At 32.3% G+C, this 23,919-nt stretch overlaps 1 protein-coding gene across 2 annotated transcripts in view; it reads right to left on the bottom strand.

The window, feature by feature from the left end:
* LOC108910272 (UDP-glucuronosyltransferase 1-1) overlaps positions 1-23,919 on the bottom strand; it is a 51,308-nt gene that overhangs the window by 13,891 nt on the left and 13,498 nt on the right. The window contains exon 1 of one of the 2 annotated variants that reach the window (XM_018714830.1): positions 12,072-12,988. The exons of the other annotated variant lie outside the window; for it this stretch is intronic. Coding sequence (XP_018570346.1) covers positions 12,072-12,911 — 840 coding nt within the window. The 5' untranslated portion in view covers positions 12,912-12,988. Of the gene's footprint in view, positions 1-12,071; positions 12,989-23,919 lie in introns of those variants that run through there. 2 annotated transcript variants of the gene reach the window in all.

Genomic DNA, 23,919 nt, shown 5'->3' with positions numbered 1-23,919 from the left:
ACCTGAAAATTTACAAGTATTGAAAGAAAAATACAGGACGAAATGCTTGATAATTTTGAATTTGTTTTTGAAGCAATTAATAGTAAATTAAAACATATTTTCAACTGTATCATCACAATCACTTGCATGTTGATTTGTAAAAATTGTAGGTATATTAATGTTATTTCGTTTTTAGGTATTCTCCTTATATTGTTGTAAAGGTTAGTTATAAAAATCGTTGTTTGTTATTTCCATAAGGATGAATTTTATTTTTTTTAATGATTTTTTTTTTAATTTAAGAATATATTTTATGCCAGCAAATTTTGACGTCAAATGAAATAAAGGAAAAGTCGTACATTTGTATTTAAAGTTGTTTTTTTTTCTATCTTTAATTATTAAACCTGTAAGTGGATGTCAAAATACAAAAAAAAAACCTGTACTTACATTCCGCGACGTACTAATAACCAACCTTGTATATTAAATAAATTTATCGTCATCATCAAATATTAAAAAAATTATATTACAAGCTGTTTAAAATATTATTACGAATTTTGTTTGTTTGAAAATATATTTTCTGCAGTATTTCAATACCAAAAAATGAAAATAGTAGGTAGCTAATTAACGAAATTATGATTAAATAACTTAATTGTAACACCGCTGCAGAATATCATATGAAACTAACATAGATAGATATACGTTGATTCTTTAAAAACATTTCTATCAGTACCTACATCATACATTTAAGTAAATACAGTAACGTAAAAAACAGATATTGATAAAAAAAAGTGTACAAAAGAAATCCGTAAGTACGCCTGGCAACATTACCAAAGTCTTGTTTATATGTTGCTAGGATACGGGTAGGTATGCGGGCCGCTGCATTTGATTCTTCCTAAAATTCTGCTGGTGGTGTACTCTACCGGCAATTCGGAAATTTAAAACTGCCGGCCTATTCCAGTAGCGGTCTGTGGCGATAGCTATTTTGTCTGTGATATAACAATGAATTTGATAAAACTGCTTAAAATTATTGCTTTAAATCTATGTTTAAAACATGAATAAGGTATATGAAAAGATTTTTAAGAGTTTGTGTCTCCCTTTTCTCTTTTCGAAAAAATGGTTTATATAAAGGACGCTCTTATTTTTTATGTTCTCTCTGCCCTGAAAATATCGGGAGACAATTTAAGATCACCCTGTATACCTAGCAGACTAATTCGGTACTACTTATTTTATCAAAATTTTTTTATGAAAATGTTTTGCGTCGATTCAATTCGACTTAAACGATAAGTTATAATTTATTGTGGTTACAAGTTCATAAGATACGATATCTGTTGTAATATGACTAGACAAATATTAGTGTAACACTTTTGGCAGAGATTTTAATGTAGTAATATTTGATTTAGTCTCAAGGGTATTTTCCTAAAATAAAGCTTCATTCAGAACCAGCCAATTACAATTACAATTAATACTTAGAATTAGTGGTAAAAGTTTAGCATGTGACTTTATACATGATCGTTCACAACCTCTAAATTAACGTTTCCACTTATACTTACACTTACACTTAGATTAGTACCTTGCAAAGTCCAAGCTTTTACCACTAATTGTAATTGAAAAATATTTGCGCGTGCGCGCTTGTTGTCATTATTGTAAACAAATAAGTAGATGACAAATCACCTAACCTTAAATATGGTGAATGTTTGTTTATATTAAATTTGTTTGTTTAAATTATTATTGTACAATAAACTATGTGCCCAAGACGAAAAGCGTCGTTCCGGCGAAAAATATTGGGTTCACTAATCACTTGGGTATTGAAAAATGAATGATCAAAACACGTTAATTTTCACCCTACGTCTAATATTAATTCTAAGTACTAATTGTAATTGTAATTACAATTAACACAGGCACAAAACAAAGCTCAAACCCAAGAGGCCCGCACATCATTTCCGAAGGAATTCGATAAGATGTACACGATCCTGTAGTCAAAATTCATGATTTGCCGATGAATTTCGGAGAAAAGTGATAGATTATGTTGAAAACACCCAAATATGGGTCAAAACTAATTTTCCCCTAAATTTTGTAGATATATAATTTTCGTAGTATTTTGGCCAGTTTTCTAAGAAATATTGCTTCTCAAAATACTACGAAATTGATATATTGCCTCAAAATTTAGGAAAAAATGAGTTTTCACCCATATTTGAGCCAGTTTTCATCTAAATAGTGAATTTTCTGAGAAATATAGGGGTCATGGGCAAATTTTGTTAACCCGAGATCGGTCGCTACCCTTCGCATAACACGATCGGTCGCGTGTTAGATTATATCTAACATTAAAAAATTAATTTAAATTTTCGAGTTTTTTTATATAAATTAACACAATCAGATAACACATATTTAAATTTATTTAACAAAAAGTGTTGAGTTACAAAGATTCTTTACTGGAATTATCACATTCAATACATATGTGGTTTTTTGTGTGTGTTTCTTACAAATTAGGGAAATATAAATTTCACGCTGATGTTGTGCAAATCTGTTCCTCCTTATTAGGCAGTATTTACACCTAACTTTTTGTAGAAGCTGCTGATTTTGCAAAGGTATGGCTGCTGGACCTGTGTTTTTGCCAATAACGTTTTTTTTTTTTTTTTGGCGAAGTGGAATAGAAAATTTGAAATAGAAAAACGCTTGTATGGGCGAGATAGTTTTGACAGCTCCCCAATAAATGTTCTTCTTGCAGTTATTTGAGAGGTATTACATTTGTGAATTATCTGGGCATTTATTGTAGAGTATTTAGTAGGAAAAAAACACTGTTAGTGGTCAACGATTACTGACTCTTGCTACAGAATATTCAGATTTTAATCGATCTATGTACCATGTCCACCGTACCTTTTGTGGAATTTAAAAAAAATATAATATCGGGTTTGTAGGCTTCTTTCACAGGCACATCTAATGCATCATCATCACGAGTCGAAAGCATCAGAACATTTTTTTTTTCGGAATATAATAAGCAAGAACGCAGTTGTTGCCATCTTTTCCAAAGCCGAACATACTACTGCACACAGGTCAATTTTTTTACTTGAAGAAATTCAGGTTGTATTTCCCGCTTACTCTTTCGAAGTGTGGTCATGGTCAGTTTGTGATTTACGAGCAAATTATTAGCAAGTGGTATGGAGGTAGTGAAAGTAATTATCCATTGGCACGATCCGTCCAGACTTATCTATAGTGGAAATCAAACGCATTACGACACTGGAAGTACCGGCATCTTATTAATCTCCTCAAAATACATATTTGGACAAAACTTAGGAAAAGATCAGTTCTATTGGGCGTTTTCAACCAAAGATTTCACTTTTCTCCGAAATTCATCGGCAAGTCATGCAATTTGACTACAGGAAATAATATGTGGGTCTCTTGGGTTTAGACTTTTTTATGTGCCTGTGTTATCCACGTTACCCATCAGTAATATTCTAAAACCCTAATGGTGTGTTATATATGATTTTATTAAGATTTAAGTATTTCATTTTTAAAATGTTGTTTGTAGAAAAACAATGTGGGAAAGATAAATACCTCAACACAAAATATTTATGTATTGATTGTCATTGGAAGAGAGAAATGTTCTAAAACTAATACAATTTCTATGGAGCCATCTGGAAATTAAAGGAGATAAAATCCTATCTTTTCTATCTTTTTTTTTTCAAATGAAATGTTTTCTACTTACGTTAATGAACATTATCGATGAATATAATTATTTTCTTTAATGGATCTAACTTTAGGACAAGCAATTCCTTTATTCCTTTAAGATTTTGAAGTGAAAAATTACGAAAATACATCGAAATGTACCTTTCCCGTTTTGTCGAAAATTTTGTAAAAATACTAATAAATTCATGTGTTAATAGTTTCACAAAAACATTCCTCGAGGTGTCATTATGTTTATAGTACCGCACGCGATTTTCTGTATATTAAAAAGGTGTGTAAAGTTCAGTATGCTTTTTTCCTTATTCTAAGTGTATTTTATCAACTTGTAAACCGTTTTTTACCGAGGAGAAAACTTATAAGCAACAGTGAAAACATATTGTTTCTAATTTGCTTAGATTTTCCAAAATCCCTCGTGAAAAGGCTGCTATAAATTCACTGAAAATTCACGCAAAATCACCCCCCGTAACAAAAAAATGAAAAACAAAAATAAGAGCAATATGTGTTGTATTAATATATTCCAGTAATTGAATTAATGTGTCTAATTAAATAATGGGATTTCCTGATTATTATAAATCAGTTCTGCTACTCGTAGAAGTGGGGAAGGTATACGTGCTCATGTTTTTAAAGGTCACTTTCAGTCCAAGTCCAAGGAGATACGTTGAATATGTGTAGACATTCTCCAGATGATTAGGAAAATTGCTTTGTCATTAAATTAAGGGGCTCCACACACTCTCAGTTGTATTCGTTCAAGTTAAAACTTCACACAGAAATCAAATCTGTAGAACGTTCCTCCACGTATAAATCAAATAAAGAATTTATTTTTAAATAAATTTGAAAACATTTGAGTGTGTACAGTAAAATGTATAAGCACTGTTTTTCAATACATAGCAACAAAATATTAAAATTGGAAAACCTCATTGCTTACAACTCTGTTTTTGTAATGTAAAAGAATATAAAAATATTAAAATCCGTAAATAATATCTAAAGTTATATTTCAATAAATAAATAATTTAATTTATTATATAAAAAGTAATATCTTTCCAAAATCCAGTTCAAGTGCAAGCGCAGTAAAAATAAAATTCTATCCTTTACTGTGGACTTTATATTTACACTCAACACCTTTACGAATCCTAAATTGATATTATCTAAAGCACTTTAAAGTATGCAAGGTGTCCCGTAAATATGTTACAAAATTTGGGTGGTGCACCGTTTCTCAGCTATAGGTCTTAAAAGGTGCATTTACAAAAATAGTTTTTTTGACGTACTTAACTATTTTTTGGAAAAAGAAATCGTAATGAAGTTTCAAGGACTAGTCACCTCAAACCGACAAATAATATGAATATGAATAAAATCGAGAGTGTGGAAGAATGTCTTGATTCCTCGTTCCTATTTTTTGCAATTTTTTTTTTCTGTTGTTGAATAGTCAATATTACAAGATTTTTGGAAACGCTACTGCATTTGCAATTTTTTGCGTCTAATATAAATCTTATATAAAATGTTTAATTTCCCAAAATGCACAGAGATGCTTAGTAGATGTTAAGTTTGATTTAATGAAAAAGTAGCCGCTTGTGAGTTTTGAAACTGGAAGTGTCACATCCCGTTATGGTCGAATAGTTAGAAGACCACTCTCACAATACCTAGAAAAATTGTCAACCACCATCAATAAAATCTGGAATTTATTCTATTTTATTTACCGATAAGAAGTTAATCGAAAATACCCAGTGAATTTAAGACAATTCTTGGGGTATATACACGATGGGGCACCAATTTGGTGTTCACATAAGACATTATGCATTTTCCTAACAGTTGGATCGAGAAACGAATATAATGCACCAATAATGTGGCCATCGCAATCATCCAACTAGAATCCTGTAAATTTTTTTCAATGTGGACACGTAAAATCTCGAGTTTATTCGACCCTTGTTAATACAGAAGGTTAACTGAATATGCACATTGAAGAAGCATATTATAATTAAATCAGAAATAATCAATTAATTTTCCAAGGGGTTAGGGTGATTTAATTTTAGGTATTAAGGCATGCATCGACGCAGACGGAGGTCAATTTCAACATTTATTGTGATAAAATTTGTTTTGATTCTCTGTTAAGTTTCGGTTGCTCAAAAATAAATAGGTGTTTGGAAACTGATTATATTTCCTTCGGGTAATTTTTAAAACAAGCTTCCTCCTTATAAAATGTCATACTGTTAAATACTAATGAAGAAAAATTCATATACTTTCACTTTAACTTAAAATTAGTATAAATGGAATATAAGAAACACCTAATTAATAATTGCTGACAAATTCATTGCATAATTAACGTGTTTCAAACTATAATAGAAGAAAAAAGTGTTTTTGATCACACCTGAACCATCGCTTTAGTGAATTTTTTGTTTTAAAATCAGTTCCCGCGTAAGAAAAACACAGCACCAATGATTTAATTTAGAAAAGCTAAAGCCAACTAGAGTGAGAAGCCTAACGACCTAAGTCCTTCAATTACGTCTATGATGTAAAACTTTCAACAAAATAAGAAGAGCAATGCTTCCAAACAAGAATTTATTTAAAAAATGTGGATCTAACTTAGGAGCCCGGAATCGTATACATTTTTTAAATTAATTATTTTAAATCAATTTTATTTTTATAACAACACTAAAAATAAAATTCACATAATAACTACAGCACACCAATGCTACGTTTTAAAATATTTAAAAATACAAAGTATAAAGTTATAAGTATTTAGAAATTAGTAATTCTAAAACTAATTTAATTAAAAAGATAGTAATTGTATAGAAAATAATAATCTACTTTGTACATATGAGAAGAAACTATGCAATTCCTACCTAGTGCATTTTCAAAAATTTTCATAACTCTTGCTTAGATGAAATAAATTAGAATTGTCGCGTGTTAAGAACGTCATTAAGAAGACGTGCGATTGTGTATTTAAGGCAATTTATTTATTGTATTAAAGTATTTTGGTGCTCCGAAAATACACAAATTTTTACATAATATCAAAAACAGATTATCAATAAAAGAAAATAAGAAATGTTAAACAATCCAATTCCATGCAAAAATTACCTAAATGAAAGTTGTCCAGTTCATTGGGGGAAAGAGAATGCCGGCGTTGAATTTGACCTTGAAAGTCGATTCAAGGTCAACTTCATTATTTTACATAAGACCCTCTATTTTTTACACTGGGAATGGATTCAGCAGAAAATTTTACATCCTGACCTGATCTCAACTTTGACCTTGCGGTCAAGGTCACAGCGAGGTCTAATGATTCATGACCCCTGAAGCAAACCCCGAAAATTTTCTCAATAGGGAATTAAATTAACAACGGATTAATGAAATAATTCGGGGAATGGGTGCGGGGAGGACGAAAAAAATGTTTTGTTATTCAATAACTGCATAACTGTGTTTAAAATGCATATTTGAGTACGTTACAAAGTGAGACTGAATGATGATAAAAAATTGAAAAAAGAAATTACAAATCACTATTATTTGTAGACGAGGTCATTTTGTTATTATTCCTCTTGATTTGATCTTCAAATGAACTTTTAATCTGACCTCTTATTTCTTTATAATAAACTCGGGTGTATAATTTACTTTTTTCCAGGATCCAGCCTCACTCAGGAATACAGATACCGATATAAAAAGAAGCAAAATCAACCATCAAATGATCTTCAAGATTATATCCAAGATAACATGGTCTCGAATATCTTTAAAAGCATTTGTAGAGGTCATCAAAGTCGATCTCTGTAGTCTACCTTCACATGACCTTGTACATCAAGGTCAATGTCAAACTCAAGGTCGTGATTGAGTACATTGATGAAAATCCCATCGCCTTTAGGACAATCATCTTATCCCAAGGTTGTTCAGGGATGACGATCCATTTGAACTCATTGTGACTTGATTGTAAGGTCAAAGTTGAGATGTAAAATTTTCTCCCGAGTCCATTCCCAGAGTAAAAAATTGTGGGTTCCAAAATTATGATGTTGGCTTTTAATTGACCCTCAAGGTCACGGTTAAGGTCAAATTCAAGGTCAGCAACCGCTATCCCCCAATAAAGTAAACAACATTTAGGTCATTTTTGGTTCGGAGGGAGGCTTCACTGGCGAAATATTCACGTGTATCAATTAATGTGCCATATGAATTCTATGAAATGTATGTACAAAATTTGTATGGTTTCTTGTTTAATGATGAAAATGGTGAATTAATGAAAATATATAGACTATATTATTTAGTAAACATACAAAATGAGGAAAGACTAATATGTACATATATGAATTCCAATTCAGCGTGTTAACATCAACAAGAGAAATATGATCGCTAAATTACCCCTCTCAAATATTTCTGTCCCTTTAAAATTTGTTTTTAATAACTTGAGCATATGGAATCAAATAAATGACTGAATGAATCATGTTACCTTTGTATTAAATAAAGAAAAAAAACACAAAGTAGTAATAGAGCGTAGAATTTGTTTGTGTAAGTGATAGTCGAAGGTGTGTTATATTAATGGGTGGTCAGCAATTTTAGTATGGCAAGCAGAAAGTGGAACAACAGTACAAATAACTTGGCACTATCATTTAAATTTTTAACTTGCAGTTCTATTAATATCATTCGATAGGTTACCGTGAAGCAATCTGTATTTCTTGGTAGACATACTCTATTAACAAAACTTACATAGAGAGTCAATTCTTACATATCCAGAAGAAACTCCTTCACTAAAAACTTATTGAAGGTAGGTAATTAAATGTTTTAAGGCCGGCGATTTATTGTTAGGGACATCCTATATTAGATATTTATTTGACTAAAGACGTTGAGAAAGCTGATGCGCCGACTAGCCCGAGGTGTGATGCTAATACAGGGTAGGAAACTCCCCATGGTGCATCGGCCGTTACGTGAGAGCGATAAAGTAAGTCATAGAAATCCGTAAATCCGTGCGATAGAGAAAGCTGGCTACAATGAAGGCGTCTAATAGTCACCGCCCATTTCGCCCTTCCACAAATAAGAAGTGGATCTTATTTGTGGTAGGGCGAAATGGGCGGTGACTATTAGACGCCTTCATTATAGCCATCTTTCTCTATCGCACGGATTTCTATGACTTTCTTTATCGCTCTCACGTAACGGCCGATGAACCATGGAGACTTTCCGACCCTGTATAAACATTGATAATGAATGAATGCCTTCTTCCTTGTTTTAGTGGAACCCTAATACGGTTCTTAAATCGTGCAAACGGTCTTCAAAAGTTTTAAATACAAATAAAACGGAGAAAAGATTTTTTATTAACCTTGGTTCCAGCTCCATAAAACTAAATATTTAATAAATGTAACTTTTATAAGCGAGATAAGCGAACGAGACAGATAAACAAACAATAGTTAAGCAGCTACCACGATGTACCAAGTGATTAAAATTAGTCAGTTTTCAAGGGTTACTGTGAATTTGTCACAGATAGAGCAAATCTGATAGACGAGACCAAAGCTCTTTTTTCGAGAAAATAACAACGGCGTAAACCGCACCTCTCTATCTGTTACCGTCTTCGGGCTACAGGTCGTTTCTCGATTTTTGGCTAAACCGACTGGTGCCCTGTTCTCGTTTCCCTTTCAAGATATCTTAAAACAATTTGAACATTCTACAGGCACTTTTTTGAGCTACATTCGATGGCATAAAAATAAATGTGATAATATGTTTAGTTCTTGTGATATGACCACAACTTGGGTTTTTTATATGGAACACATTTTATTTCACAAATGGAAAGAGGGTTTAAAAATGGATTTCAAAAATGTATACTCTACTTATTTTTGTGTAGATTTGCGAGAAATATAAAACTTTAAAAATACCAACGATAAGTTTTAAGTTTTCTGACTGAGAAGGCTTTGAAAACAAACAAGTTTGACGTTAACACAAATCAAAAATGGTTCTTTACTCATATACAAGGCGAAATCGGCGGCTTCGTATGAAAAAATTAGTGGATTCGATTTTTTTGCATAATCACCTCCGTGAGATGTCCCTGAATGAGGATCAAAATGTTACCGACCGGTAACCTGGTCACAATTTTTTTAAACTAATTTTTTTTAAACAAATTGCAAAAATAACTTGTTTTGCTCCTATGCACTATGCTCCTAAAATCAACGGTTTCCGAGTTTTAAACAATTTAAAGTACGAAAAAATGCAAAAACGGTCATTTTCAAAATTCGAAAACAATAACAACAAAGTTTTTGATGTTACTAAAATTTAAAAGTAATCTTGAAACATACCTTGACAAAATACGGAGGAGTTATTTGGTGTAATTACATTGCAATGCGTATTATTTTACCTATTAACAATATACATTTTGACTTGCGCGCCGCGCCGCTCGGGCACTCCACTGTGCGCCGACCCCGTCAGCGCCTCACTTTTTCATACAGGGTCGGAAAGTCCCCATGGTTCATCGGCCGTAACGCGAGTGCGATAAAGTAAGTCATAGAAATCCGTACGATAGAGAAAGATGGCTATAATGAAGGCGTCTAATAGTCACCGCCCATTTCGCCCTTCCACAAATAAGAAGTGGATCTTATTCATCACGTAACGGCCGATGAACCATGGGGACTTTCCGACCCTGTATATCTCGACATATATTTTAAAGTAAATAAAAAATAAAGAGTAAAATGTCTTAAACTTATAAATATATTTATTTAAGTATAAAATTTTCACAGTCGTCTGCATTACAACCACATAAAGTAACACAAGCAACATTATTTTTTCTACAACTATATGCTTTAGTTTTACACAGTGGCGGCGCCTGAACATTGATTGAATGTGTTCTGCATGGGGTTATTACAAATGTTAATTTGAATTCCGGGATATTAAGTGGCCGGAGAGTCTTTAAATGGCGCCGCAGGCAGAAAATTTTAAAATTTTCAGGGTCACGCGTTTTCCTGACACTTCTGAATTTCAAGGAACCATCCATTTATACAAATATACAGATTTTCACAAGAATGAATTTTGAAAATGATACCTTTTTGAAATATCTATTCACGAATTACCTACCTACTGACGGTATAAATAAATTGGAATAAACTAAATATATTTTATTAAATTATTGAATATTGTTTACAAACAAAAAAATCGTTTGTGAAATTTAACAACGGTTCAACGAATTTTAATTTTCCTCGCCGTGTTATGATTTTTTCTTTAATTTTTTTTATATTATACAGGGGCGGAAAGTTCCCATGGTTCATCGGCTGTTACGTGAGAGCGATAAAGTAAGTAATAGAAATCCGTGTGATAGAGAAAGGTGGCTATAATGAAGGCGTCTAATAGTATTTGTGGAAGGGCGAAATGGGCGGTGACTATTAGACGCCTTCATTATAGCCATCTTTCTCTATCGCACGGATTTCTATGACTTTCTTTATCGCTCTCACGTAACGGGGGAGCCATGGGGACTTTCCGACCCTGTATGTACATTATATTATATTCCGGGAGTTATACGTGCAAATCCGAAATCCGGGACCATCATACGCGCGGCGCGCAAGTCAAAATGAATATTGTTTATCGGTAAAATAATACGCATTGCAATGTAATTACACCAAATAACTCTTCGGTATTTTGTCAAGGGATGTTTAAAGATTACTTTTAAACTTTAGTAACATCAAAAACTTGATTTTTTGTTATTGTTTTTGAGTCTTGAAAATGGCCGTTTTTACATTTTTTTCGTACATTAAATTGTTTATAACTCAGAAACCGTTGATTTTAGGAGCATAGTGCATAGGAACTATTTTGTTTAGAATACCCCAAAATTTCCGGAACAAAACAAGTTATTTTTACAATTTGTTTAAAAAAAATTAGTTTAAAAAAATTGTGACCAGGTTACCGGCCGGTAACATTTTGATCCTCATTCAGGGACATCTCACGGAGGTGATTATGCAAAAAAATCGAATCCACTTATTTTTTCATACGAAGCCGCCGATTTCGCCTTATCTATCAAACAATTTAATAAACCAGTGAATCTATAACTTTAGTGAAAATTATAAAATAAAGACAAAAGTTATAGCAGTAATTATAGGTAATTTATATTGCTCCTCTTAAATAGTTTATACGTTTGCTTCCTATGATGTTTCATATTTACGGAATTTTAATGAAAATATTTGTATTTGTAGAAGTTATTCCAAAATATGTAAATGTTAATCAATGCCTAATTAGTTATTAATTCATCGTATATATTGCCCTGCAATTTGCAAAAGCAGTAATAACATTGTATGCACTCCGAAAACATTCGTTTAAGTTGCATTTGGCTAGTTTAACGTCTATTATTAACTAAATCATAATGTGAGTTCAAGCGAAGTAATAAATAATTCCGTAATAAAACGCAAACTGTTTTAGTAAACAATATTTAAAAAAGATAAATGTCCTAATGGGCTATAATTAAAACGACATCTCACCTTCGGCAATGGCTGTGTTTTTCCAATATGCAACCCTCCAACTTCCACAACTCCAGGCACGAGAGGTCTGGGAAGATTTAAAGTAAAATGACTATTGGTTATCAAAAGACTGCTGTTCCTAATAAATTCTCTAATCCGGGACGCTTCTTCACCTAAATATTTCCTAGCAATCTCCTCATCTCTACTCAAAGTGACGTATTGATAGTGAGCCTGATGAATTAAGGTAATCACAGTATTTTCCAGACGCTCACGGAACGTCATCTGGTCAGAGTAATCCATATTATTATTTGGTATGTATGCGGTGTGCGTTGGGTTGCCTAGTCTCTCCGAAGTCCAGGGCATGATCGTACACGAGCTCAAACCAATAACAGGAGCCTTTATTTTTTGTGTCAGTCCCATAAAGCAGTCACTGTTAAAGAATTCTATGATAAGCAAATCGAATTTCTCGTCAGTTTTGAGAAACTTCTGCATCGCTGGCGAGCTAAATCCTACTTCACAGGAAATATTGGCAAAATATGACAACAAAAACACATTGCCGATCATCTGTAATCTACTGCCTGGATTTATTACGTCCATAGGTAAAAGTTCTACGAACGCTTGAGATCTCCCTCCAAGGTCGATGTCTTTGTAGTTCGGGATGGATTTTGACAAGGGAAAATGGCTGATGACTGTCACAGTGTGTCCTTTCTGAGCTAGTCCTTTCATTAACGTAATAAAGACATCTGCGTGACTTTTACCGAGATGAGGAAAAACACCAAGTATATTTAAACCAGAACTGCTTGTTAGTAAAGTAAGCAAAACGAGAACTATTGATGTTTTCATCGTTTCGTTATATCCCATATCATACCAGTAACAAATAAAAGTATAACAACGCTTTAGAGAGGCACCCACATAGACATCACGCCAGACACTATTAAAATAGGAATCTCTCAGTCATGGCCCGCCGCGTGACGTATTTAAGTACGGTAGTAGGAGGAAAGCAACTGCGTAAAACGATTAGTGTGTTTTGTTGAGTCAATGATCTAGTCAGTGGCGTTCCCAAATGCAATAAAAAACGAAAAAATTAGAGATAAAACATTTTTTGAGAACAATATATTTTCAAGATACTGAACTATTTGACTTCAAATATAAACAATTTTATCTGCGAGTCATACTTATAGGTACTTTGAATAAAGAATATTAAAGTCAGCTACAAAACTTGATAACTATTTACTTGTCAAAAGGTAAAACAAAATAATTGTTCAATTTTTTTTCTTGGACTTTGAAAACTTTAATCGTAACTTGTTAGTAATTTATAGGTACTATAAAAGAACACATTAAAGTAACACAAACTTTATATGAAAAATCTTATCCAACAACGTCACAAAAATTACACTGATTTACAAATTCTAACAATTTTTATATACCTCGGATGATAGTTGTTGTTAATATCATATTGCTAGTACGAGAATTACTTTTATTTACTTACCCGTGTTGATTCGAAATTCAATTTTCTAAAGTTTTTGTGAAAGAAAACGATTTTATTTTTAATAAAATGTCTAATAAAGTGTGTAAAGTCCTGACCGGTTTTGATACGTTTGTGGACAATTCATATTTGCAAAAAAAGGAAGAGCTATATCGGAATCTCTGAAAACAGTGTATATGCATTATTCTGATTTGTCAGTAAGTCATCAAGACAAAAAATGGGCTCCACATGTTTTTTGTGAAGCTTGTAGGATAACTCTAATACGTTGGGCATCGAGAGAAAAAGTTTATCTGCAATTTGGATCACCAATGTTGTGGATAACCCTTAAATCACGAAAATTATTGTTGTATGACAAATGCCGGTTTTAATTCAAAAACTAAACATAAAATTAAATATGCGGACGTTTTATCAAATGGATTTTACATGCGGAGACTGTGGCACATGCTATATACCCAGCCATGTCAAGTACGAGTAATGAAGAAAGTGAAAATCTGTATGTACATGTTGATTCTGATTTTACTTTCAAAGATTATGCACAGGTCAACATTTTATCTGATTACGATGAGCGGGTCGATTAGGCTCCATCACGTCAAGTTCAAGGTCATTTGAAGGTCAAACGGTCAAAAAACAAACCAAAAAAATGAACCTTATTTGAGGTTTTTTTTTACGTGAATTCTAAAGTTACTTTCCAAAGAATCTTTTCTCGTATAAATCTCAGTAATGTATAACACGGTAAAAATCTCAATCTGCGAAATGCACAATTGTACCACAGAACTAGAATAGCTGCCTTGACATGACCTTGAATGACCTCGAGAATGCATGTAAAGTAAAAATAAACACCGGATTCGGATTTAGCGACCTCAAAAATATGTCCATGAATTTTTTCAGATTTTTGGACGGTTTTTTGACCATTTGACCTTCAAATGACCTTGAAATTACCTTTTTTCAAATTTTTCGTATGGTACTTAGCATTTTTGTCTCAAACACATCTCAAATAACCTTGAGATGAACTTGAATGACCTCAAGGATGCATGCAAAGTAAAAATAAACACTGGATTCGGATTCAGCCACCTCAAAAACATGTCCATTAAATTTTTCAGATTTTTGGAAGATTTTTTGACCGTTTGACCTTCAAATGACCTTGAACATGACGTGATGGAGCCTAACCGACCCACTCATCGTAATCAGCGACCCCAAAAACCCTAGAAAACCATCTTCGATTCCCATGCACATGCCTAGATAAAATGTTGACCTGTGTTATGATATGTCAAAATCAATGAAATAATCTTGTACGAGACTTGCAACTACATATTTAGATATAAGGCAAAGATTCTTGCCTCTCGTTTACAACAGTGGAACTTATTGACATCAAGTACGGAAGCAAAAAAAGTAAAGAACTTTGGAGCCATTTAACTTCCAGAAAATTATTTCCAATTTTGGTAAATAAACCTTAATAATTTGGTTGGAGTAGTATCAATCAGTGGCGACCAAATACTTTATTGTCGCTTTGATACATTAATGTGAGTGTTCGAGGTCTGTTCAGAAAATAACTGAACTTTATTTGTTCAAAAATTTATTATTAATTATATACATTACTGGTCCTTATCTCCTTCAAAGTACGCCCCCTTATCAAGCGGTGTTTGCATTTCGCGAAGCAGTTCTGGATAGCTTCATTTGAAATGGCCTTTAAAGTAAGTGACGAATTTGCTTTGGTGACATCAACAGTAAGAAAATGGCGTCCTTTCAGCACTGATTTTAATTTCAGAAATAAGAAAAAATCAGATGGAGCATGGTCTGACGTGGAAGGAGGCTGAAAGAGGACAGTAATCTGATTTTGACGAATTGGCAAAGCTGAGTATGCGGGCGCAATGTCATAGTGCAAGAACCATGAGTTATCTCGCCACAACTCTGATCTCTTTTTGCGGATTTGTTTAAGTAATCGTTGTAAAACATACGGATCACTGTTTCACCTTGAGGCAAGGATTCAAAATGCACAAATCCACTAAATTAAAAAAAAAACAGTACCAATCCATTGTGATGATTGAACTTTTAGCTCAATGTCGTAGCCGTCTTTTGTCTGCCATTATGATCCTTTTAATGAACGTTTCATCGTCATTGGATTCTGTTGTTCGGTTATCAAACGAGGAACAAATTTTGCTGCAACTCCATGCACGTTCAATTTTTTAGTTAAAATGACCCAATTGAGATGCCACTTCTGCAATTTCTTTGACTGTTTATTGGCGATTTGCACGCACCAGATCTTTGACTTTCTGATCGTGGAAGTCATCAGTTGAAGTCAAAGGCTTTTCTGGTCGAGCATCATCTTCAATTAGCTGACGACCACTTTTAAATCGTGAAAACCATTCTTAACATTGCATACATCTCGGAGACGATGTCCCCGTAAGCTTGTTTTAAAAGTTTTAACGTTTCCGCGAAAGCTTAAGCCACTTTCACACAAAATTTTACGTTGTATCGCCACCAACACTTAAATATGTTGCACTCAAATAAAAATATCACGAAAACTAAATGAGACATCAACATTCCGAGAACAAGTATGTTACAATGCTGCCAAATGCATATCACTAAATATTTCCATTAACGCGTAATCCAAAAAGTTCAGTTATTTTCTGAACAGACCTGAGTAAATACAAATTCAATAAACAAATATTAAGAAGAAATTATATGTAACTTTCTTTCAGTCAAATGCTCTAATTTGGTATACTTTCTGTTGACAATAAACTACATCTACCAACAAAAAAATTAAATCAAAATCTAATATCAAAATTTTAAACCTTTGCGATAGTTCAGAAATCTGATGTCAATTTTTGATACAACTGTCACGTTTAAAAATCCGTCCGCCAATGCTCGACACTGAATGACATGGATATTAAATTCATCTTATCTGAAGATATTCCATGTCAAATGTGGTATTGGTAAACAACTGTATTGGCTTGACACACTTCAACTGGCTTCTTTAATTTAAAGTATTTAATTGCGAGAACTACAACATTTTGATTCTTATTCCGAAATCAGTCAGCCAGTCGGGATTTAATTGCTAATACCATGAGAATCGTTTTTTTACCACATTTAGGTAAAACCAAATATGAAAATGATGTTTACTGCTTACATGTATATTTTACGATTATATAATTCATTAGAAATTTAGCCAATAGCAATTACCAATTTTACGTAGTTACTATGTATTGATAAGCGATTATACTCTTGACGACGTGGTATAACCGTTTTGGTGTTTCGCCTCCTCCAACAATGTGAACTATGTCATGGTAACGATAGTTTTAACATTTGTCAATAAACGTAAAAAAAAATGGAGCGCTTCGGTTCAAGCTCTGAATTATATAATCGTATCGAATACCACTCGAGCAAACAAAAATATTCGATTATACTAACCTTCTCACTCGACGTATATCCTTAAAACACCACTCCAGCTACGCTGTCGTGGTGTTTCGCAGAATACGTCTCGTGACTCGGAAGTATAATCGAATATTTTCTATGCTCTTGTGATATTATAACTGAATACGTCTCGTGACTCGGAAGTATAATCGAATATTTTCTATGCTCTTGTGATATTATAACTGATTATCCAATAGAATAATATGCTGTTTCATACAAAAAGAAAAATGCATGTATAAGTTTGGATATTTGACTGAAGGTGTTTTCAAAACTACTACTATAATCTAACACAGCGGTATTTAAACTGTGTTCCGCAGAACCATGGGGTTCCCTACAACCTCTCTGCCTGGGGGTTCCGCGACTCAGCAAAATGCATTTATGTATGGACATTTATTTACTGGTAAGATATGGTTAGAAAGTGTGTTATTTGCAAAGTTTTATTTAAAAAGGGCGAGCAGCGGTCTTTTGACAGGTAAGTAAACAAGCAACATGGGCGGCGTTTGAGGAATTACATAAGGGTGTTTTACATTTAGTACTTAATTAGCAGTGATAAAATACTGACTAAATCATTATCTAAATTATTAGAAAGATATATTTTTTAATTGTTCAACTTATTTTTTCCTGTTTCAGTAATATTATAAGTATGAGTAATACCTATATTTTTTAGATTTCCTAAGAATCTGGAACGGAGAAACTTGTGGAAACTCTCCCTAGGTGATGTCAATATTACCGACAACATTTTTGTTTGTTATGATCATTTTGAATGAATGATTTTCTGACAAAGCCATCAGGTATAAAGTACTTGCGAGAATAATAGCTTCTACTTATAGCAGGTAAAATAACTTTTATATTGATTAAAATATACAAGTAAAAAGCCTTTACCTAGTGTCTCTGTACCTTTTTATTTAATATTTATAGATCAGACAGTTTTAATAAGAAAAATATTTCTCTACGGAACAGTCATTGCACTTGCTGCAACAAAAACCAGAAAGTATATCCACATGTTCATCGTCATCGACACTGAGTGCTCAATCAGGCTTGTTATCTACTACAAATAAGGTTACAGATCTTTCTGAAATATATTTGAAATTTGGTGACACATCACCAAAACATTGATCAACTTTAACTGCATCAGAAATAGGAATGGATTCACCCAATCGTAATAAAATTATAAACGTGAAGTAAGTTATAAAAATATAATTAACAAATTATATATCCTTTGTATAGTATCTACAACTAATACCCTATAATTTTGCTATTTGCTTACCTATCTAACATTTTTTTTATTCAGTACATTTTAAAAAATACCAAGAAAATTCTACCTTGTTACCTATTTATGTATTGCCATTTTATTTTATATAAACACTACCGTAAGTGTTTATATATAATTCATAATTTTTAGGAAAAGGCCTTATCCACGATATTTTGGAGAATGCCATACTTCTGACATGGATAGTCCAAAAAGAGAAAGAAAAAATTGGAAAAAACAATAAAGATCCGAAGTCTGCAGCAGGCAAAAAGCCAGAATTTGTAGCCTTAATTCTCTTTTGAAATTTCTGACTTAACAGAAACTGCTCAATTCATGTAAGTTGAAAAATACATATTCTTTCTGTGTCTGTAAACAATATGTATATTTAGGAATCAGCACCTGGAATGTTAGGTGAAATCTGTCAAAGATCAAGAAAATGACAATCTCGTAAAAAGTATTCACATGAGCTTAGGTTGTTTGCCTTAACGTTAAGCTTTTATTCAACAGATGCTTATAATTATGCAAGAAGTTTTAACATGACTTTGCCACATATAAAAACAATGTCTAAGTGGTACAGATCTATTGATGGAACACCTGGATTTACAAATGAAGCATTGGCTGCTATTAAAATGAAAGTAAGAGAAACAAACAGTGAAATTTTGCGCAATTTGGTATTTGACGAAACGTCTATAATGCAAAGTGTTGAGTGGAATGGGAAACGATTCACTGGATATGTTAATGTCGGCATTGAAGTATATGGGGATAATATTCAAGAAGCTACGAGAAGCTCCCTTGTTTTTATGGTTGTAGCTATAAATAGTCATTGGAAAATACCTATTAGGTACTTCTTGACAAACGGTTTAAGTGGTGGAGAAAAAGCTAATTTGTTAGAAAAATGTTTAGAATTTTTAGGTGAATTAGGTATCAAAATAGTTTCTGTTACTTTTGATGGTGCTCCTTCAAATATCAAATTACGGCTTTACAAATGTTAATGTTAATATTAATAAGTAGGTAGATTGTAAGTTTGTAGCATTTTAGGTTATTTGTTGACTTATTACTGTTTCAAATTGGTTTTCTAATAAAAACTAGAAAAATAAACCAAACATTTGTCTTTTTATGATTTCTATAAGTTACTAGTGGGTTTTATAAGTTATAACTTATTAGTGACTTATGACATATACCTCACTAGTGACTTATAGGCCCCATTATTCCTTTAAAACCAAAGAAATTATAGTATTATATACAAGTGTTGGATAAAAGCATTTAATTAATCAGTACTGATCAAAACAATTTGAGTATAGTAAAAACAGTTTATTAATTTTACTTCAATTTTTACCGTCTCATTATATCACCAATATGTAAAAATTATTTATAAAATGAGTAATCTTTTCAAATGTGTATTGGTATTTTGTAAATTTTAATATTTTGCCTTTTTTGACAGTACGCCACTGCCGTTGTGTCTCATTGTTTACATTTGACACTATCTATCTTTATTTATTAGGTAGTTCTCTGTTTAGATGTTTGCTACAGTTAAAACACATGTATAAGAATATACAAAGCTCCTTCTAGTGGTTAGAATTCGTTGACATAATCAGTAAAAAATGTTTTTTAGGTGTGAAATGTTGGCTGGGTTCCACAAGTCGCAAAAGTTTGAAGACCGCTGATCTAAGATCAGATCGATCACTAACAGCTAATTTTAAGGAAGTATATGATTACGGATAACTAGTAAATATAGTATATCTCGGTTACTTATACTGAGATATATAAATATGAAAAATTAAGAAGTTAGCAGGACTTTTCAAAATACGTATTTCTGGTGAGTCCATCTGTTGATATACTGACAAAATTTCATAACATTTGGAAGAATAGAAGTGGAGTTATTGCGTCTGAAGTGATCGGTACAAAAATGAGCATCGAACAAGTTTTGTTTAAAACTTGGTAAACCCAAGTTTATGGTGATAATTGTTTATCGCGTGGCAGAGTTTTTGAGTGGTACAGGGTGATTCACTATAATTTGACCCCCTTTAACTTTTTTGTTTTAAGAGTTATAAAAAAATGTAAAATACAAAAGTTGCTCGATTTTTTATGAAGATTTCGAGAATGATAGTATAAAAACAAAAGAAGTCCAAACCAAATGGCCGCGGATGTTAACTTTGTTAATTTAAATAGAACTCCCTGTATATTTTTACTTATTTGGATAGAACGTTCTCTGTCGAGCACAGTCATATAGAGTTTGTTGGGTCCACATCTAAGAATAAGCGAGATAATATTAAAAAACGAAAAGAAGATTTTTTTATTAAGAACATAAGACATTTTGTAATTGTTAGACCCCTTTCAGGCATTTCTGCCTTTTTTCCAATTACGTAAGGATTTAGATATAGTTGTAATATATTTTGACATAGTTATCGGACATTGATTAGTCCAAAATGCATATAGGTATTTTAAGTAAATCTCACTAATTAGGCCGTGAGCGACCTATTTACTCATGGACAATGTTATATGGTAGGCCGTGATAGTTTCAGGTAATGTTATGACAACATTGTTATTGTATGATAGTTTGTATTATTATTTAATTAAAATGGGTTACACAGAAATATAAAATTGAAATATAGGAATTTAAATAGAATAAGTTATTCTCTATACTCTATTTTAATTCCTTAAATAGTAATACAAATTGTCAATCAGTAACAATGTTATCAAGACATTCCTACCTGTCACTTTCACGACCTACCATATAACATTGTCTATGAGTAAATTGGCCTCACACGATATAATTAGTGCGATTTAGTTAAAATATCTATCCGTATTTTGGCCCGTATCAGTGTCCGATTATGTTAAAATATTACAACTAAATCTGTAAATCCTTACGTAATTGGAAAAAAGACAGAAATGCCTGAAAGAGGTCTAACAATTACAAAATGTCTTTTTTCTTAATAAAAAACCTTATTTTCCTTTTTTAATATTATCTCGCTTATTGTTAGGTGGAGGTGGATCTAACAAACCCTCTATGACAATATTAGACAGGAAACGTTCTATCCAAATATGCAAAAATATACAGGGTATTCCATTTAAATTAATAAAGTTAGCATTTTATTTGGACTTTATTTGTTTTTCTACTATCATTTCCGAAAACTTCATAAAAAATCGTGCAACTTTTGTATTTCACATTTTTTAATAATTCCTAAAACAAAAAGTTAATGAGGGGGTCAAAATATAGTGATTCGCCCTGTACACGCTGTTTAAAGTTGTGTCGTGAGGATATCAATGATGAGCAACGTGTTGGCCAACAGAAATCCATGATCACCGCAGATTCCATCAAAACTGTGAGTGAATTCATCAAAGATCACCGAAAATCTTCATTGAAATTCATGGAATTGGAATTGAACATCTCGAAAACATCAATTTATCGTATTTTGGTTGAACATTTACGCTACCAGAAAGTGTGTGCACGGTTTGTACCGCCAAGTTGACTAACAAAAATTGCTCATAATTCAACATTCGAAGGACATCATACGGGAGGCCAAAAGATACAAAAACTTATTCCTTTACAAAATTGTGACTAGTGATTCGACATGGTGTTTTCAATATGATCCAGAAAAACTCTTGTTTGGCGCAGTGAAAAGTGAAGACAATGTTGATTTGCTTTTACGATTCTAAGGGTATTATCCACAAAGAATTTGTTTCACCGAACCAAACCGTTAATGCACAATTCTATCTTGGCGTTTTGAAGTGTTTGGTGCATCGTATTCGGCCAGAATATCGCGCAGAGGGAAGTTGGTGTTTGTTACACGATAATGCGCCATCTCTTCGATCAACATTTGTAACTGATTTTTTGACTAACTGTCAACCACTCCCTGTATTCGCCTGATTTGTCACCGTGCGACTGTTTAAAAAAAATGCATTATTTGCCGATGGAAGGAAACTATTTAGAATAAAATAAATCGGTTTTGCCAAAACAATCTTTTTGTTGTTTTTATTTTAAAAAAATCCTGTTTACTTTGGAACGCACCTTTTGTTTCACTTGTAATAATTTACATGTTTAACGCTGTAATTGTATATTGATATACTTTTTGTTTAACATCTACCTTCAAGCTGAAGTCTGTTTTAAAGAAATATTAACAAATTTATTTCTTAATTACACGATTCAAAATTATGTTGTAAACTGCCTAGTTAGCTTCTATATAAATATAAAGTTTAGTGCAAATGGATAGTTTGTTCTGTTCCCCCAATTTCATTAACGTGTTCTTGACCGCACCATAAATTGAGTTCAAGGCGAAACAATAATAATTCATTATACAACAACATGCATACTATTTCGTTAAAAAACATTATAAATAATAGATACTAATATTAGCTATTATTTAATTAAATATGTATGATAGTATGAATGTTAACAAATAGTCGCATACCCAGCAGGGTCATCTATACCTTTTCTCGCTGTTTCTACTCACGCATGATTCCGGACATACCAATATTAAGAGTACTCTTAGTCTAAAAAAGTTTTGTGGTAATAATAATAGTAGTAATAGTTATTATTAGAACATGACGCTACAAGAGCTCAAATATATTTATTTGGGGTCTTGATTTGAGTCAATAATCTCAAATAAGATTCGTTGTTGAAAGGTGTTAAAGAATTATGTGTCGATTAAATAAACTTCTCAATTGTTTCTCTCATTGTCCCCTAGAGGCGAATGTTGCAAGGAATAATAGCAGAATCGTATTATATTTAGAAAACGATCGTTTTAGGGTAAGGCTTGAAGTTTTGGAGTTTCTCGTTCATCAATTTGTAACATTGTAGTATATCTGCAGCTATTATTTATACAGATCACAATTTTCTATTCTGAATAATGATACTACGACGCTCGCAGTATCATTATTCAGTGTGTTTAATTTCTAACACAACAATGTTTTGAGAATACCCTTAAAGGTTTGTCAATACAGTTAAAGTTGTTCGCGGTCTTTAATATTTATTAACCGCAGAAAACAATACACAAATATTATGTTTGAAGTTATCTAGTTTCTGATCAAACTATTGAAAATTCGAAGAAAATCTCTTCTTCCCCTATAAAACAGTTGAAGACACAGCAAAAGTAAAAAATTTTTTTTTCTTTTCCAGATCCTAAAACTAGAAACTTGAAGCATCAATTTCCTTTTCTTTAATTCTCTCTATAACCATTTACAGTTCTCTGGAAATCACCCAAAAAATTGAGATTTTTTTAATATCCGTTAATTTTTGGGACTAGTTTACTTTTTGTCAACAACTTCCGTACAAATAGATTGAATGTGACTTCTCAATTGGCTACATAGATTTATAAAAATGGGTAATTGTTAATAAAAGCGACATTAAGTTGATATTTGAAATATAATAATTCAAGCGATCACAGAAAATATTTACATGGCATCCTCATTTGTCTTTTTCAAAATGAAATATATCACAGTCTTCCCTTAAATTGAACTCCCTGTATCTCGAAAACAGAACGTTTTTGAACATATTTTATAAGAACTTTTGTTTGTTAATTTGTGACGTAAAATATGCCCTTACAGTTTGACCAAACATTTCGGTTACAAAATGTATGAAATTTTCTGTTCTAAAGCTTCTATGAAGACATTATTCCACCATTTTAATAGAATTCGAAATGATTAAAGAATGATTACGTGTAGGTATAGATAATTTTTAATGCCATTTAGTGACAGTATAATTGGGCATTACCGTGGCTAATACT

The sequence above is a fragment of the Anoplophora glabripennis genome, unplaced genomic scaffold (genome assembly GCF_000390285.2).
Source record: "Anoplophora glabripennis isolate ALB-LARVAE unplaced genomic scaffold, Agla_2.0 scaffold332, whole genome shotgun sequence".
In the NCBI taxonomy this organism is placed as follows: Eukaryota; Metazoa; Arthropoda; class Insecta; order Coleoptera; family Cerambycidae; genus Anoplophora; species Anoplophora glabripennis.
The sequence above is the reverse complement of the archived record's forward strand: the minus strand, read 5'-3'. Positions and strand labels throughout refer to the sequence as shown.